This window comes from Condylura cristata, unplaced genomic scaffold, assembly GCF_000260355.1.
Source record: "Condylura cristata isolate star-nosed mole 26May11 unplaced genomic scaffold, ConCri1.0 scaffold00005, whole genome shotgun sequence".
Classification (NCBI taxonomy): domain Eukaryota; kingdom Metazoa; phylum Chordata; class Mammalia; order Eulipotyphla; family Talpidae; genus Condylura; species Condylura cristata.
In genome coordinates, this window is record NW_004567106.1 from 42,384,806 (window position 1) to 42,403,845 (window position 19,040).

Here is a 19,040-nt window from a genome sequence, read left to right on the forward strand (position 1 = left end):
TCTGTTCCTGGTGAATTCTGTCACCCTCCGCATCTCTGGCCTGTACCCCAGTTCTGTATGAATAAATAAATAAATCTTTAAAAAAAAAAAACTGAGTGAGAGGGAAGAAGATTGGTATATAAACATTCTTTCTGTGATTTCATATTGCAGTTTCTAATAAAAATAAATCACATGCCTACAAAAAACTATATTGTAAGTCCATAATGAATCAGGTACAAAGTTAAGTCTTCTCACATACTGCTTACATACAAGTTTCCTAGAGGAATTGAACTTCATACATCCTTAGTGTTACAAGATCCTTGTCAAGTAAAGAGGATCAAGAATAAACCATAAGCACAGTCCTTAGGAAATAAAGGTTTGCATAGGTAATATCCTTAAAAAGTACAAAGGATCATTTATGGCAACATATTTACATAAATGATTTTATGTGAATGAATAACTTCATCTATAACTTTCCCTAAGGTAAAAATTAACTAGAAATGTCTTAACTATAATTAGTAGATTAGTTCAATCTATGACTCCATATCTTTTATTCAGCTTCACTGACTATTGGACAGACTTCTGGGAAACCCCGATGTTTTTCAAATGGCAATCTATTGCTGATCTCTCCTGTTAGAAAATACACAATTACTATGATATGATTTGAAATGTGATTGTTTAATCATACCGTTCTGCTAGTTTGATAAGAGAGGCATCACCCAGGTGAACACAGTTATTTAAGTTTAACTCTCTTATCCTTATACTCACAGGACCATCAAGAAATTGTCTTAGTCCCATATCACCAATTCTGTAGGAAAGAGAAAAAGTGCACATGTACTTTTTTATAAATATATAAAATACTATTAAAATAGTAGCTATATGCACAAAACATTCCAAAATAACAAGGTAAATTTCAAATACCAATGTTTTGTCAGCATTTGCTAATATAGCTTTTAATGTAATAGAAAAAGTATAAATAGATAGTAATGGGAGATGCATTAATACAAATGCTATTCCTGTCCATTTGTTCATGTAATTAGGTGACATACTTATTACAATTATTTTTTTAAGTTATGACAATTATAATAAGACAGATGGTTTTCAGGTCTCTTACTCTTGGGGTAAAATGTGGTCAAGTTAAGCAGTCTGTGATGCAATCTCTTGCAAAACTTAGAAGAGTAAGGACCCAGACTAAAAACCAAGCTATTGCTAAAATTTTAGAGGAATAACTACTAAACACAGGGCAATTTAACTGGACTAGAAACCCAGTAAGTGACCTATGGATCCTCTCCTTCAGATTCATAGATAGTGATCCTGTTTCAGTTGAAGGGGAGCATGGGCTCCTGTCGTGCCTGTCATCCCACTTTCCATCTGTCATAGGAGCTGAGGCTATGCAGCATCAAGAAAAGCAAGGCCCCCTGGTGTGTGGAAGCAGATAAGCAAGACGGGAGGCCAAACTCAACCAATTAATTTACCTGTGGACAAATATCAGGCCTTAAGTATTGAAGGATATTTTCGCTAACAAAAAAATATATATACAAGCAGGGGTTCTAGCCCTAGTTATTCAGATTCATTTGTTTGGGGGTTGGACTTGGGCCTATGTAGTTTTATTCATCTCTTTGGGTGATTATGATGGCCTAGAACTTTACTTTTAAGTTATATATGTATATTTTACTAAACTTTTCATTATTGATCCCTAAATTAGTTGCCTTGTGGTGAGAGAATAGTCTGTTGGAATCAAAAGTTTGAAAGTTATGAGATCTTGCTTTTAAGACTTCATACATGGTGGGCCTCCCTGGTGGCATAGAGGTTACATCTCAGTGCTATCACTGCTAAGGCTTAAGTTCGATCCCTGTCCAGGGATCTGAACCACATATGGTGCAGCAGACTACTCCTGTCTCACTTGCTGCTCCCCTCAGCAGTGTATTTCAGTCAATCCACCAGTTGTGCTCCCCACCCTGTCTCTGGGGAATCCTCTCACCTCCCTCCCTTCTACACCTTTGGACTACACCCCAGATCTTCTACACACAAACACACACAAAAATAATAATTTAAAAAACCCTTTGTGATACATGATCCAATTTGTCTTATTGAGAAAAAAATTATATTCTTTGACTCAAGCTTACTGATTTAGGCACATTTCGTATAGATGAATTTTTAAAAATCCAACCTGAAAGACTCATATTAAGCCTTCTGACTTTTCCCTATATGTTATGTACTCTTTTATGTTTGTCTTTTTTTTCTTAAGATTTATTTATGCATACCGAACTGGGGTACAGGCCAGAGGTTCAGGGGAAGTGAGAGGATTCACCAGAGACAGAACGGGTAGGAGAACAGGCAGATCAACGAAGCACACTGCGGAAGGGAGCAGCAGGCTGGTCAGGAGAGGTCTGTGGCACCATGTGGATCTCCTCTGGGGCTGGGGCAGGGATAGAATTTGCACTGAAGGGGCTGCTGCTTGCTTGCAGTGCTGCGTCCTAACTTAATGCACCACCAGGGAGGGCCCTGTCTTCTTTTTTTTAACTCTGCAGTCACTTTAGTTTTCTTCTGGCTCTGTAATCCTCTCCTCTGTGAGTTCTAATATGCTACTTAGAAACTCAGTAGTTTCCTTTTTTTTATTAAGATGTAATTTGACGTGTAACTTTCTTAGTTTCAGGTATACAATATAAGTTTCAATATTTGTATGTATTGCAAAGTGATAACCATAAGTCTAGTTAGCATCCGTCACCACACATAGTTATAATTTTTTCTTGTTTCTTTGCAGCTTACAAATATACAGTGCAGTATTATTAACTCTAGTCACCATGGCACATTGTCTCTCCAAGACTTATATACTTTGTGACTGGAAGTGTGCCCCTTTTGACACCTTCATCCATGTTGAGCACCCAACACACACACACACACACACACACCACTACCCCCTGCTTCTGGCAACCACTACTTTGTTTTTTCTATCATTTGAGTTTCTTTCTTTCAGTAACCATATGACATTTTTTTAAATTTCTAAATGTTTTTTCAAATAAATCTGAATTTATGTGTTGCCTGCCCATGTTTGATTCCTTTTTCATTTCTTCAACTACGTCAGACATCTAGTTACTTGATATTCTATGCATAATAATCTTGATGTCTGAATTACTTGAAGGTCAAATTTATTTTGCTATTTTTGGTGACTCTTATCATAACTCATGTCTTTGTACATTTGACAGCCTTTACTTATGAGTACCTATGTATCTGATCTTAGTCTATGAGAATCCTAGAAGTCTAAATATCAACATGAGATGATTACCTTCAGAGAAGCTCTGAGCCTGCTTCTCCGAGGAACCTGGATGCTCCCCACTGTGGCCCCGCTGAAGAGGTCTAGCACTGTAGAAGTCTCAAGCTCAGCTTCCCTGCTATGAGTTGTGACAGAGCCTAATGTCTAAATGTCACTGTTGGCATGAACTGCTGTAACAGCTAACACAGGCTATATGTTTGCTTGTCATTTGTCCCAGTGACTCTGTTCATTAAGGATCGTACAGTGTATTGGATACTGAATATATCTTTTACTCTTTGTCAACCCAGCAATATATTGAAAGTATGTTTCAACAAGAGTCCATAAATTTTTAATCAACTGTACTGGTTGATGCTGAAAAAGTCTCCATTATTTTTAAATTGGTTAAGATACAAGCATTTGAGTAAAAAATAAGAATGAAATTCAATTTTATCTCACATATTAATACAGATAGGTTTGTTTTACACATACACATATACACAGTACATTTATACACACTCACTGTGTGTATGTGTGCTTATTTCAGAGGAACTCAATATTTGTCAGTAAATACACAAGAGGAGAAATCTAACTAGTACCCAAGAGGAAACCCTAAAATAAAATTGGTTTCTCATAAGTAAGTCAGAAAATGTTAACTATTATCAGAAGCATCTCTCAGTATGGTTGCCTATAAGTGTTTCTGTTAATTTATTTACTCTTAGAAGGGCCCATGATTCCATATATTCTGGGCTTTTCCTGAAAATCTCCCTGCACCTCCATATAACCAGTCTGGGTTAGGTGATGCAGAACTCTCTACTTCCCTCCTCATTAACAGTTGGTCTCACGATATTCCTGTTTACTAACCAATGAGTTCCTGAAGGACCTGGCACATTCTAGATAATACAAGTTTCCTTAATATGTGACTGAATAATTCATTACCTTACACAATTTGCCAAATTCAACACAGTCAGTTGCTTCAAAGGTGAAAGTGACTTGAGACTAACATCTGTTATCCTCTTGCAGTCTGACATATAAATGTGATTGATATTTGGATAATTCTTGTCTATATATTTGAAACATGCATCTGTAATTCTTTTATTTCCTGATTTAAAAATACAGAAGAAAGGACAAATAACTGTTCTGCTCTGAAAGTAAAAGTAAAGTTGATGCTGAACTACATTTTTCATATTACAGACCTTCAAATCGGATCTTTCTGAGGTTGCAAACAGAAAGAGCTTTGAAAGCACTATCAGAGATATGAGGTGCACCAGTAAAAATGACTGATGTAATACGAGGGCACTTTTCAACTAAAGCCTTTAGGGGAAAAAAAACACGATTAAATTAATCACAGCATATAGATCAAATTTTAGCAAATAGTGAAGTCATTTTTTGAATATTTTCAGAAATAGACACTAACTATTCAGTTTTTCAAACTTAAAAAAATGGGGCCTTCCCCTCCCAATATATTTTACTGTGCTTACATTTGAGTAATACATCATTTAAACTATGATTAAGTGATGTTACAGCATATGGAAAAACATGAGAAAATGGAATGTTGACAAAAATCATTACATTTTAAAATTTGACACATAGAACTGAACTTAAAACTTACGTACTACTCATAAAAATGGATAAAATCTTTCCACCTGTAACAAGATGTCTGAAACTTGAGGGACTACACCTAAGTGAAATCAGGCAGAAGGAAAAAGACAGATACTGTATGATTTCCCACATTTGTGGAACTTAGAGAAACAAAGCAAATCAGCGAACCCTTAGACTCTGGCAGTGGAATGGTGGTACCTATTCTGGGTTACGGGGCCCAATTGGTTGGTGATAGATGGCATCTGGACATTTGGTGATGGGTCTGGGGTAATACATACTGTTGCTGAGGTGAGAAACTGTACACTTGAAACCTATACAGTGTTATAAACTAATATGACCTCAGTGAAAAAACAAAGAAATATATTTAAAGTTTATGTTTTAGGCTATAATGTTAAAAACAAGCTATCCTAACTATGAAACAGAGTTTAAGGTAAGGATTCAAATATTCAAATCCATGTAAATTTTTAATGATTTTATTACTTTGACAGAGCATCTAAAATGAACGTCCATTCATGTTTTTCAGTAATTCTAACCAATAGAAAATGGGCCCATCTAATGAAACTGAGAAGAAATATACTTTCCAGCTTCTTACTTTTACACAGTTGTCTGTTAGAGTTGGCATGTCATTGATGGTCAGGTGCATAATTCCAGTGCAGCTGTTTGCAATGTTCCTGAAGCCTTGGACTGAAATCTGAATTGTATAAAATAGGTTAAACTGGTAAGAGAATTCTTTAGCATGACATATAATCATATTGTAATAACCAAATGTAGGTCATGATTGTGCTATGATACTTTAGAATTGAAGCATAAAATATGGCAGACAGAGGGGAAAATACCTCTTTGGTTTTTTTTTTTTTTTCAGTCTGATTAACTGGGCCTTTGCCTGCCTCTTAGTATTGAACCCCATGTAGTACACATATTGGCAACCTAGACCTTCTCAGTCTGACTCAGCTCCCTTAAAACAAGAGAACAGACTCTTCTTTCACATTCACAGTATAGGAAGGAGTTTCCAGGAGTTGTATCTCGACACTGGTGCAATGGTGGGTTAGGACAGGACTCCAGTTTCCCAGAGGTAAAGTATAATACGACAGTATAACTCAGAGACCTCAATCTGATATTCACTTGAGACCTTTTAAGATTCTCCTGACATCCCCTTAGGCATCTACAGAAACAGAAAAACTGACACACCATACTACTAATCACTAAAATTGGCAGTTAACCCAAATGCCACAAAAGGGAGATGGTGTTCTGTACTTGAAAAGGTAAACTGAACTGAACTGAGAAAAACAGCAGGGTCAGGGTATAGGAGGTAGATCCTCTCACTTACCGCTGTTTGGGAATGGAAGCTGTGACATCTTGTCTGGAAAGCAAATGAGCAGTAGACATCTAATGCTTAAAAATATTCACATTCTTTCATCTAGTAATGCCACCACTAGAAATCTATCATCATCGTTCTACTAGATACTGAGCATTTTCTGTGTGACTGACATCATTCTAAGGGTTTCCATGTATGATGTTTCATTATGTTCTCAGAAAATACTGTTTCATAATAGCATTTGCTTGATTTAGGTAGATTTTTTTTTATTGAAGGATTTATTACAATAAAGAATTTGAAACTGCTAAATTGCCCATTAAAATTAAGATTTCAACTTGTATGTAGTGACATATAAAAATGCTTACAATCTAGTAACATTGCATAATCAGAATTTGGCATTACACATTATACTCTTCATTTTATTTTTTAAAGTATGTATGTCTCTTACAAATTGAAAGCTAGAAAGACGTATTTCACAATATTGTTTGTCAAGGTCATCGAACTCATAAGTAGTGGTGTGAGAATAGGAATCGAAGCCTTCTGGTTTTAGCAAGAGTCTGAACTCTTTGTCATTAAATTACACTGCCCCTTAAGAATAGCTTGCATTACTGTACTTAAAAAGGGAGTAAAGACCTTTCACCACTTTATCCAAAGAGAGCTCAGCTGCCTTCATCCTTTACTTTTTGATCCAAATCCTACTGCACTGTATTAGCCAGAGTTCTCCAGAGAACAGGAACCAGCAGAGATGATGAATGAATAGATGGATGGACAGACAGACAGAACTAGCTCACACAATTTGGGCACTAAGAAATTCTAAGATTCTCAGTTGGTAAGCTGGAGACCCAAGAGAGCTGGTGGAATTATTGCAATCTGAGTGCAGATTTGAAGGTAGGAGGTTACTGGTGTCTTAGCTTGAGGTCAGAAAGTAAAGAGAAAGTGAATTTTTCCTTACTCGGCCTTTTTATCCTATCTGGTCTTCAGCAGATGGGATGAGGCCCACCCACACTGGGAAAGGCAATCTGCTTTAAGCAGTCTACTGGTTTAAATGTTAAACCAGTTAAATATTACTCTCATTCAGAAACACCCTCACAACCCAACCTAGAGTAATGTCCATTCAAATTTGATGCATAAACTATCACAGCTAACTTGAAGACTGGACATTCATGTTTCCTAAGACTCATGGTTGATACTCTTTGATCTTCCCTACTTGTCAGGACTGATCACTTGAGCTTACCTATCCACATTTTTATCTCGATCAGCATCTTTGGAACCATCTACCCTCTCTGGCCCCACCTGCCTGAACTAGACATAACTAAATATTAGCTTTAGATTTTATTGTTGCCTCTGATTGTCACTTTCATAAAACAGAAACCCTTAAAGTTCCAATGCCAAATATTTAACTAAGGAACTTGAGTTCTTTAAAGTCAAATTACAACATTAGTAGGGGAGGAATTCCATTTTTAATGCATATATATATATACATATATATATATATAATTTAACTTGTGTAGCTTAAATTCCTTTAATTTGTATAGCTTTGTAAGAAATCATGTTTTTCAGCATTATTAGAATTCTCAAAGTGTATACATGACCAATATCCTACCACATAAGGTCTCACTGATATGACTTCTCACACATAATGTACCACAAAATGCCTAGAGGTGAGAACAGTAGAAGAGGCAGCTATTTTAAGGAGCTTTGACTTCTGAAGTAACCTCAGGGAGATGAGGAAGCAAAGACTTAAGTCCCTTGGTTAATTTTTCAGAGATTACAAATTGATAGACCAAGAATGCAAATGTTCAAGTTTTTAATCCAGTACTCCTTGTGATTAACGATGTTCAGTAATAACATCCAGTTCAGTTGTTCCATCTTGGCTTCCAGAGTTCCCCTAACCTAGCAGCCAAAAAGACATCTCACCCCTCCAGTACTCAGTGGACCTCTCAGCTCTTTGTCTGACCTATACCTCCCATAAAATCCAAGTCTATTGATTCCTCAGGGTTTTTTTGTTTGTTTGTTTGTTTTTTCCATAGAGGAACTAGGGTATAGGCCAGAGGTGTGTGAGAAGTTTCACCAGAGACAGAGTGGAGAGCAAAACAAGCAGCTTTACTGAAATACACTGCTGAGGGGCGCAGCAGATGCGCAGCAGATGAGACAGGAGAGGTCTGCTACACCATATGAGGGTGAGCTCCCTGGCCAGGGATCAAAGTCAGGCCTTGGTGGTGATAGCACTGAGACTTAACCCCTAGGGCACCAGGGAGGCCCCAATTTCTCAAGTTCTAATGACATAATTTTTTATTTTTGCCCATTATGCTCTCCTGTAATTTATGCATGCTTTATTTTGCTGTTTATGATGATCTTTGCTGTTTAAACTCCTTACTGTGTTGGATGACTATTAGGAACTAAATGAATTAAATTTAGTAGTAATACAAAGTCTAAGAAAGAATACAGAGTTTGACTATAGACAGTATTGAAAATGGTTTCAAGCTGAAGGTAAAGGCCAACAATGGTAGCACTGGGTTTGTATAAAATAGCAAAACCATACTTGGGATAAGTGAGAAAAACTTAGCAGTTAAGGAGGGTGGGAGAGCTAGTGAAAGATCCATAAGACAGAATGAAATAACTTTGAACTGTACTATCATGGGTTCTTGAAAAAACTTTCCATAGGACACTCAAAGAAAAGTTATGGGGTGATGAATGAGCATTAAAAGTTTGGAATGCAGAGGGGAAGACGAGTCGACAGACCTCTGAGCTTGGCTCTGCTTTTCTTTCACAGCAAAAGGCAATTCAATGAAACTCTTGACTGAGTTTCCTCATCTATAAAATGGGCATAATAATGCCTATTATAGGAAATTCTTGAGAAAACAAAATGAGATAATATATGTATATAAGTGGTTAGCACAATGTTGGGTGCCACTTTTCCTGTTAATGATCTGCATGTATTATGGTCCCACAGAAAAAATAGGGTTAAAGAGCTAGAGGTAGAGGATCTTGTGAGAGCATTTCATTCTTCATATTGCAGACTAGTAAGTGGTATTCAGAGAAGTTGTGTGACTTAAAAGCAGGTTTCTTTTCTACTCCTCACCATAAGTTTCTCAGCCCCTGACATGGTGTCAAACACAGAGTGGGTGCTCCACGGGTGTTGACTGAATGAATAATTTAATCGAGTTACACAGTCACTAACAGTCAGGACGAGAGGCCACTCTCCCCATGGTAATACACAGCTCCAGGGCTGGCAGCTGTTGTTTTTGCCCCACTTCTAAGTTCCTCCCCTTTACCTCAGATCCTATATCATTACCCTCAAAACACTGAAGTTTCTTCAAAAATGTCTTCCCCTTGGGCCCTTCCTGGTGGCGCAGCGGGTTAAAGCACAGCATTGAGAAGCTAAAGCCACTTCTGCATGAGTTCGATTCCCGCCTGCCGCCTGCCCCGGAGGTGACCACAAGGCGTGGTAGACCTCTCCTGACCCACCCGCTGCTCCCTTCAGTAGTGTATTTCGTAGATCTGCCTTCTGCTTCCCACACTGTCTCTGTTGAAGCCTCTCGCTGCCCCTGAGCCTCTGGCCTGTACCCCAGTTCTGAATGCACAAATAAATAAATCTTTAAAAAAAAAAAGTCTTCCCCTAAATAAACAATTTTTTTTCCCTGTCTTGGAAACATTTCATGACAGGATTTCCAAGGATTTTCCAAGGGAAAAAAAAATGAGCACAATAAACAGCCACAGCTGAGTGATTTGTGACACTGCTGCCAACATCTTGGTGCTATCAACCAATAAGATTAGTATCCAGAGAGTGGGGGGATGGGTAACCCTCTGAGAAGAACTTTTTAGTTTTATCCTGGCGTGAAATGCTTACTTTTCTACACAGTTTATAATGTCCAAAAGATGCTTGGATAATATTTTATGACTCAAATATTCCTGACAGAATCTTTGAGGTCAACCAACTGTTGGTTGTCCTTTCTCTTCACTGAAATAATGAAGATATGTCTGAAATTAAAAATTCCTCTCTAAAGAAAAAAAAAAACACAAAATATATTGTACCATGTTCAAAAACCAAAAACCAAGCCTCGTCACAGCTGATACCTGTGTATTTTCTGTGTAGAATTCTTATATCACCTGGCACCTGGTCTCTGTTTAATTATAAAGTGATTTTGGCTTCAACTTTGATACCAGCTGGAACCTTGCCACTCCTTTTTCTGGGTAAGTTAACATTGGTTGGGAGGTTGGGGAAGTTGGTTACGACAGCCTTGAAGTCCCAGCAGACATCTACTGCTACTGATGGGAGTAGAGAAGCTTTGGTCATCAGAGGAAAATTCCCTCCAGTTTCCTCTGGGTGGGTCGCTAGTATGACAGGACAAAGCTGTCTGTGAAGGAAATGAGCTTTCCTATATGAAAATGACCTATATGAAATGAAGACCTAAGTGCTGCGCACCAAAGATTATTTTAAATCCCACTTCACTGCTCCAAAGTGGTAAAAAAGAAGGAAGAGAATAATATCTTAACCAAGCTTCTATTTTCTACTTTTTTTAAACATTGTGTCTGAATCACTTAGCTGAGCAACATACAAGAGAGAGATGTATAGGACCAGACTCTATGGCAGCTAGAAACATCCATCCTAGGTAGACATGGCCTATATTGTGTTCCTGTACCATTTCCAGCTGGTTTTCTCAGTCTGACAGCATTGTAACCAATGACTAATGGGTAATGTGATGACTTCTGTCATGTCCTTATATCCTCATGACCTCTTGATGATCTCAGAACATCCTGGCTTAGCAAGTAGAATGAATTATTGGAGAGAAAAACAAAGATTTATCCTCAAACATTATGGAACATTGTGGTTTTTATTACATGAAAGTGTGCCACATGCATCTTTAATAGCAGCACTTTCCAGGGTTGGGTTTGACAGGCTTTCAAATACTGTGTTCTCTGTGAGAACAGGAAGGAAAGCCTAGTTATTATGCCCCTTCAGCTCCTTTGGATGATCCTGTTCTCATCAGAGTATATAATCTTCTTGGCCACTTTCACTCCTAATTTCCCAAGGGTACTTCCTCCTGATAGCGCTCCCTAATTGCCTCAGGTAGTTGTTCCTTTCTCTTATATCTCTGAGCACAAAAGATAATAGCCCTCACTTTGCAATTTTTAACCATCTTCTTTAGCAAGCTAGTTGTTGTTCTCCTGTCTGGTATCTTACTGAGGAACATGAACAGCATGTTAGCAGTTGTGTCCTTTGTAGTATAACCCAGTGCCTTGACCCAGAGTATGCTGCAACAAAGATTTGTTGATAGCCCATGGAGTTGCTGAATAAACCATTTTAGAATGTAAATTAACATTAGTAATTCCAAAGGGGACTATGTCAATATGGTAATTTGTTAAAGATTGCCACATTTGTCTAAAACACTCAGCCAAAGAGGAAAAAAGCAGTCTCATTTCCAGCATGTGAGAAGAGCAAGAGCGCAGATTAGAGAAGCCTCAGATGCCAAGAAGGCAGGCGTGCGCGCCAGAGCTGTGGCCTCATCGCCAGTGACTCAGAGCTGTGATCTGCAGAAGCAGGCAAACGCTTCATAACTCGTCCTTGTCTGGAGTGCACGATTTTGTTCTTTTCCTCATTTAGCTCTTCCCTTGTATTATAATGCAGCTTTATCTCCTTTTTTTCTAAGAGAATGGCATTTTTAATACTTTTTTCCTACAGCACAGGGATTCTCAGAGCTCCTTGGTTTGTCTAGATTTATGGAGCTACCTGTGGCTTTACAGCTGCTATGCACCTCTTGTTTCACCCAGATCCAAAGACCTGAGTAGAGTTTTATCAGCAGTTCATGAAATTCTAGGTTTAAGTCTTTTCTGAAAGCATGGAATGAAGAAAACACTGAAATAAATAAGATTTTTCAGTAAGCATTACACTTTTTTAAGCCTTTTTTCATGAGTGGGAAACATGATCTTAGTCCCCTGAGACTCATCATTTTCTCATCTGATGCTTCAAGATTTAAAAATTGTTGCCAGATGTTTTTTCTTTTTTTAAGTACTTAATGTAATAAACATTCTTATACAATTTGCCTGCAAAGAGTTTACCTTAAACTATCGTTGCTAAACTATAGTTACTTATTGAGTTATACAGAACTGGGGTACAGGCTAGAGGTGCAGGGGCAGTGAGAGGATTCGCCAGAGACAGAGCAAAGAATAGAACAGGCAGATCAACAAAGTACATTGTTGAGGGTCAGGAAGTCTGCAGTGCCGTGTGGGTAACCTCCGGGGCAAGAAATCGAACTCACACTGAAGCAGCTGCAGCTAGCCTGCAGTGCTGTATTCTAACCTGTTGTGCCACCAGGGAGGGCCCACTTATTGAATTTCTTTAATTCTATTTTCAGTATGTCTAGCATAAAGTTATATTCAAACTAATAATTACAACAATCATATACATTTATGAGTCCAATCTATAAGAAACAAAATGATTTTCATGAATTATTCTATTTCTTTTCTAACCTGGGTTAAAGAATAATTCAGAAAGGACACAAAACATATCTTTAAGTAACAGGAAAACTGAGGCAAAAGATCTTACCCAGAAAAGCAGAAAATGCAGTGTACTTTTTCTGACTCATGATTGTTCTAGGACCAGACCTCCTCTTTATTGATGGTACCTAAGACCACTTAATTTTTTTCAGGCAGAAAAATGCAGTAATACTGTGTATATGTGTGTGTGTGTATATACATATATATCACATGTGCATGTGCAGATATATCTATGCATTTTTTTACTATTTGCAATATACAGCAATGTCAGTTTTACAAATGATAATCTAGTAGTTATGATCCTGATCCCAAACGTTTTCTGTGTGACCTAATTCAAGTTACCTTATCTCAGCATGTAAGAAATACACATTATTAAGTTTTTAGGAACTCTACAATTGTAGTTTACAAACACAAGCTAGTTTTAAAAATTTAGTAATGTAAACTTAAAATTATATTAACAAGTAGTGAATACTCAAACTCATCATTTCCTAATTAGTATGTGTTACCATTGACTGTACTCATGAGAATATTTGTTTATTGTCTCTGTATGATGAATGTTATGACACATACTCCCAACTGCCAATTCAGTGATCTTCCATTTGTAGCTTGAAATAAGCATGGTTAGAGGATTTATACCATGGAAATCAGCACCCACTGCAAACCAAGGCTTTCAGTTCTCTGAAAGCCAGCTGTTAAACATTTACCAGCACGCCACTGTTCAGTTTCTATATCCTAAAGTGGATAGAATGATATCTGCTTCATACAGTTATTTGCACAGATTAGATGAGATTAGGAATGTAAAGTACTTGCTTTAACACCTAGTATACAGTCAATACCTAACAAATGCTATTCTATTAAAATACAGACTAAAGGAAAATGGAATCAAACAAAGATTTTGAATTTAACTGTTAAAAATTCATTTTGATACATAATTTCCTTAGCCACTAACGGTTTAACTGGTGGTAAGCCTTGTACCAATTACGTTTTATTGCAAAATTGCCAGATTTGTACCTACACCCTCACTTCTACTCCAGCGACTGATTTCCACTTTTAAGTAGTTGCCATTGATACCGAGATGTATCACAGAAACCTCGAATTTAGCCTTTCCAAAATAAATTACATTAATCTTTTTCCCTACTCTTGCTCCTTTGTTATCTTGGTTAGTCATCCTACTGAAGCATACAATCCTAAATCTGAAAAAGATCTGAGATCAGCTAGCCCAGCCTAACTCTTCTAAAGATAAGAGGACAGAGATAGACTAGCCAACCATCTAGGGTTGCACAAGTGATAGTGGTATAACAAAAACTGGCTCCCAGGTCGCAGAACTCCAGTTCTGGGCTCCTTTTACCACCCCTCTGCCTTCTGCTGAGAGAGAGAAAGAGAGATGATCACTTTCCACTCTTGCTGTGCTTTTGCAATCTTCATTCTATTTGACTAATATATTCATTCCTGTACATGCCTGTGTGACTTTCTTCACCTCTACCACAAGCCTCAAGGGTGAACAAGTAAAGTCTTCATTGAACTTTGTCTCTCTGAAAAGGATGACTGAAATTTATGTAGTCAAGAGAGACTTAAATGACCTTAGAATCTTCCAGTTTGCAATTTGCACTGCCTTTCTTTAAGTTTCATGGGTCCCAGAGAGGTTTAACAATTCATGAACTAGTGATAAATTGCTATCATTGTGTTGAATATTATAATCATTTGAATATTTCTGGAGGCTGTCCCTTTTTGTTGTTGTTGTTGACTTTGTGTGTAATGATTGAAAACAAAATTTTCGCCTAGTTTTTGTGAATCTTTTCTTCCTGTGTTGAGAGAAAACTGATAAAAGTCACAAGTAAATACAAGGAGACCGGTTAGACTGTTACAGTAATTCAGGCAAGAGGTAACGTGGACTGGGTGGAGTTTGTGGATGTGGTGAATTATTCCTCACCACATCCACAAACTATTCCTCACCACATCCACAAACTATTCTGAAGGAATAGTCATCTGGACTTCTTGACACCTTCTCTCTGTGGAAGTGAGTGAGAAGGGTAAGGATAAGACATCATTTCTGAGTCTGCTGTAACAAAGCACCACAATCTGAGTGACTTAAGTAACAGAAATATTTTGTCTCACAGCTCTGGAGGCTCCAAGTGCAAATTATGGTGTCAGCAGGGATGGCTCCATGTGAGGCCTGTGAAGGATGGATACGTGGCAGACCTCACTCCCTGGTTTGTATGTACCTGTCTTCATGTACACATGGTGCCCTCCATGTTTCTGTGCCCAAATTTTCCCTTTTAATAAGGCATCAGTTATATTGGATTAGGGCCCATTCAAATGATCTCATCTTAACAAATTGTATCCGTAACATCTCAATTTTCAAATAAGGTCACATTCTAAGGTGCTAGTTTTCAATTTCAACAGATGTTTTGGAGGGGCATGATTCAATTTTCAAGAACCCAAAATTTGAGAGTGAAATCTGGGTTGTAGGGATATATATCATATATGTGTGTGACACTTCCATCTACAAGTATACTTCTAGTACTATACACATATGCCGCATACGTCCTCCTTATCATAGATGTATGGCAAAGGAATAGGTCAGACTGAAAAGGAAAATGGACCAACGGCCCTCTATAGTTAAAAAGGGTTGGAAAGAAGAGGAGATGACTTAGGTATCATTTAAAATATTGTCAGTAGTAAGAAGCGCAAGACTTCCAGAGAATATCATTTATGAGAATTAAAACACACACACACACACAACATAGTCACAATGTAAAAATGCAAGAATACATTTAGAATAAAGGATCCATGGAAGAAAAAGAAGAAGGTTTGCTTCTGTAGGAAGAGGGAATTGGGAGTGGGAAATTGCCTGAAAAGGATAATTCAAACAGGAGAGTAGATTTGCATAAATGGATGATAAAAGTGTGTCATAAACTGAAGAGTATGAATAAGTTTGTTCTTGGTAATTGAATTCCAAAATAAGTAAATTAAACCTAATATGATATAAAATAGAAATTCCTGGTTATATTCCTATCTTTGAGTATTTTTTCTGCCCTGCACTATAAAGAGAAAATACATTTCTAAATCTCTTAATTTCTTTTACTGAAAATAGTCACCAGAAGAATTCTGAAAACTAGGTAAAAATGTCTGAAAAGAGGAAGTTTAATGAAACATTCTTGCTGTGCCAAGTGAATGTAAGTTGACTTCAGTACTTATTACTTACTTTTTTGGTGCTGAATAATATTACTCTGTATCCACAGTTTATTTATCCACTCACCTATTGAGAGCCCTCTTCTTGCTTCTAAGTTTTGGCAAGTGTGAATAAATCTATTAGCAATATCTGAATGCAGGATTTTGTGTAGATAAACATTTTCAGTTCCTTTGGGTAAATACCAAGGAGCATAATGATTGGTTGTATAGTAAGATTATATTTATATTTATAGAGATGGAGTTTTTATTTTACTTACTCTAAGAATAATGGATGTATTTACTGCTAATTTCTGAGAAAGGAAGAGCATTTATCAGCACAGAAACCTACTCTAGGTTTGAATATTGTTCCCCTAACTCTCTTGTAGTACACTTTTAATAATAATTCTATGAAAATAAATGTAAGGAGTGAATATGGGTAGCCACAGCTCTAACTTTTCCATAGAAATTATATCTACATGAGTTTTCTAAATCACAAAAATATCAGGATTGACTGAACCAATTTGGAAAGTTAGTGATACCAACAAAAGTCAAACATAACACATACCCGACCCTGCTATTTGACACCTGTGTGTATTCTCAGCACAAATGCTGGTTCACCAAAATGTGTACTTAAATACTCATCGTACTTTGTGCATTTTTCTGTATGCATATTATACTTTGACAGAATTCTGCTCCCCACCCAAATTAGAAGTACCTTTGACCACTGGGTCCCATTGTCAGTGTTAGTTAGCAAAGTGGAAAGCAGATTTAATCAGACTGTGAGGATGCTAAGGACTGCTTTGTGGTCAGTCACAAGAATGCTCAAAACAGGATATTTAGGTACATGGCTAAATACCAGCATATGGGGCTCTTCCTGATGGCACAGCGGGTAAAAGCACTGCATTATGAAGCTCTCTACAGCCACTGCAGCATGAGTTCGATCCCTGGCCAGGGAGCTAACCCACATGGCATGGCAGACCTCCCCTGACCCACCTGCTGGTCCCCTCAGCAGCGTACTTTGTCAGTCTGCCTGTTTTACTCCCAGCTCTGTCATTCACCCACCACACCTCTGGCCTGTACCTCAGTTCTGTAAGCATAATAAATAAATCATTTTAAAAAGGTTATTTTAAAAAATACAAGCATATGAACAGTTATGAAAAACCTTTATAATTTTCTCTCTGAGTCTTATGGCTTTTTTTCCTCTGGATTAAGATTCTCCATAAGTCTAACCACTATTCTGTGTTACCCCAAGTAAAAGCTAGGTGGGAATCACACCCTCACCAGTTGTACTGTAACAGGGTTGTACTAGTTTCTTTCTGTTTCAGCCATAGAAATCCAACATAAACAAACTTAGGTAAAAAGGAAATTAATCATGTTTCTAACTGAAAACCTGTTTTGACAATTAACCTATCACCTCTCCCTTTCATAGGTTGCCCTCTTTGGTTGGTTTCATTCTTAGAGAAGTTTGAATATATAACCCTGAAATGTATCCAGTGCTCTAAGTCAGCATTACTTTAATAAGAACAGCTTAAATTTTTTTAAAGAGATTCACATGTTAAAGGGAACAGAGAAAGAAGTTATAATTGCAAGTCTTCTAAAGGAAAGGCTGAAAATGAAGGGAGATCAGGAAGAAGGTTGTCTAAAATTTAGTCATGATGGAAGGAACACTATGCCTTCTTGATCATAGAATAATAATAAATATTGGTATTTGGCAAGCTGTATATCTGTGCATTATAAACAAATGAAAATTCTAGACATAACATCCCTGCCTTACAGTCTTCTCCCCCTTTTCCTACATCATCTCCATTGCCTATTGCACCAGGAAACCATGTGGCCAAGTGGTGGTGGCTGAGTAAGAGTTCCGTGTGTTGGGGGAGACCCATGTTGTACCTGTATTCCACAAGCTGCCTGCCCTGTGTTTAGCAGCAAATGCTTCTAACTGAATTAGTATCATATTCTTTCACCAGAGGTGCAACCATACATTGTCACTAATGGAGCATAATAAGTATACACCACAAGCATTTGGACAAGGAGTAAATTGGATCACAATAAGGCACTCAGTATAGTACCTGGTATTTAGTACCAACCAAATAAATAGAAACTATTAGTAATTCAGCCAGTTCTCAGCTGTGCAATTACATATGCTCTTGTAGAATGATGAACATGCTCAGTAAGATATTCAGAGAGGTGAAACAAAGGAAGTTAAAATAATGACAACTTAAATCTACCAAAAGAGAGCTAAGGAAACTGTGAGTGAATCAGTAACTGTTTCCAAAGTGCTATGCTCTGTCCTGCATATCTCCACCTTCTTTTCCTCAATCTTAAATATTTCCCCATGATTATCTCCAAATTTCATGTTATTTAGCAAAAAAATAGAGTGCCGTTTTTGTAATTACAATCTTTGTTGTTGTCCTATATTTATCACTTGTAGCATTTTACGCAATATAATTTACTCTTCGAAAACCCATCTGGGAGCTAATTGGCTTTTTAAGATGTTCTTGGCAAATTCTCCCTCCAAATAGGTTTCCTTTGTTTGTATTTTGGTAGCATTCTCAAGTTTTCAAGATTTGGACTCTGGTATTATAATTGTGCTCAGAGTCTCTCCACAGAAGTGGTGGGTTTCATCATCCAATGGGCTCCGCGGGTTTGTAGATGTGACACCCCAGTGGACGGAGGCCAAGAGCCTATAGTAGCAGTCCTGGGGAAAATTTAAGCAGCTGTGGCCATGTAATTTAAAACCTCTGAAATGTGTGTGCTGCGGTTTGTGCACAGCGTTAGTATAACATGAGACTGGATGGAGCCAGTTCCCGGAGGACTTCCTTGCCTGCTGCAGGAAGGAGAGAGTGGATACAAACCTGGGTGCAGCCAGAAAGGTCCAGATAGATGAGCTTGTGGCATCCATTCCCTAAATTCAGGTACTGTAAACCTTTGTCTGTGAACTTTTTGCAATAAGCCAAGCTAAGATTCTGTAAGTTGTGAAAGTGCCTGAAAAGACAGGGCAAGAGAAGAAGATTGATTATACTTTAGTTTTTTTCTCATATCTTTCTGACAAAGAGAAGTAAAGCTGCAACTTAATTTTGCAGATATTCACCAGTTGAACTTGTTAATTTTCTCTCGCTTAGGTAAAGATTAAAGCAATATATTAGATAGTGCATGGTGACATTTCAAATCAAAACTTTGCCTGGATTTTTAAGAGAGCTGACTGGGTTAAAGGTCTGGGGTAGG

At 37.6% G+C, this 19,040-nt stretch overlaps 2 protein-coding genes across 3 annotated transcripts in view; one reads left to right on the top strand and one right to left on the bottom strand.

The window, feature by feature from the left end:
* FBXL13 (F-box and leucine-rich repeat protein 13) overlaps positions 1-19,040 on the bottom strand; it is a 122,845-nt gene that overhangs the window by 34,514 nt on the left and 69,291 nt on the right. The window contains exons 11-15 of the mRNA XM_012720759.1: positions 18,671-18,800; positions 5,424-5,522; positions 4,426-4,543; positions 4,169-4,331; positions 668-787 (exon numbers count right to left, since the gene is read on the bottom strand). Coding sequence (XP_012576213.1) covers positions 668-787; positions 4,169-4,331; positions 4,426-4,543; positions 5,424-5,522; positions 18,671-18,800 — 630 coding nt within the window. The remainder of the gene's footprint in view (positions 1-667; positions 788-4,168; positions 4,332-4,425; positions 4,544-5,423; positions 5,523-18,670; positions 18,801-19,040) is intronic.
* LRRC17 (leucine rich repeat containing 17) overlaps positions 14,782-19,040 on the top strand; it is a 35,498-nt gene continuing 31,239 nt past the window's right edge. The window contains exon 1 of one of the 2 annotated variants that reach the window (XM_012720924.1): positions 14,782-14,858. The gene's annotated coding sequence lies outside the window, so the exon portion shown is untranslated. Of the gene's footprint in view, positions 14,859-18,563; positions 18,731-19,040 lie in introns of those variants that run through there. The other variant, XM_004676905.2, reaches the window with a different exon arrangement.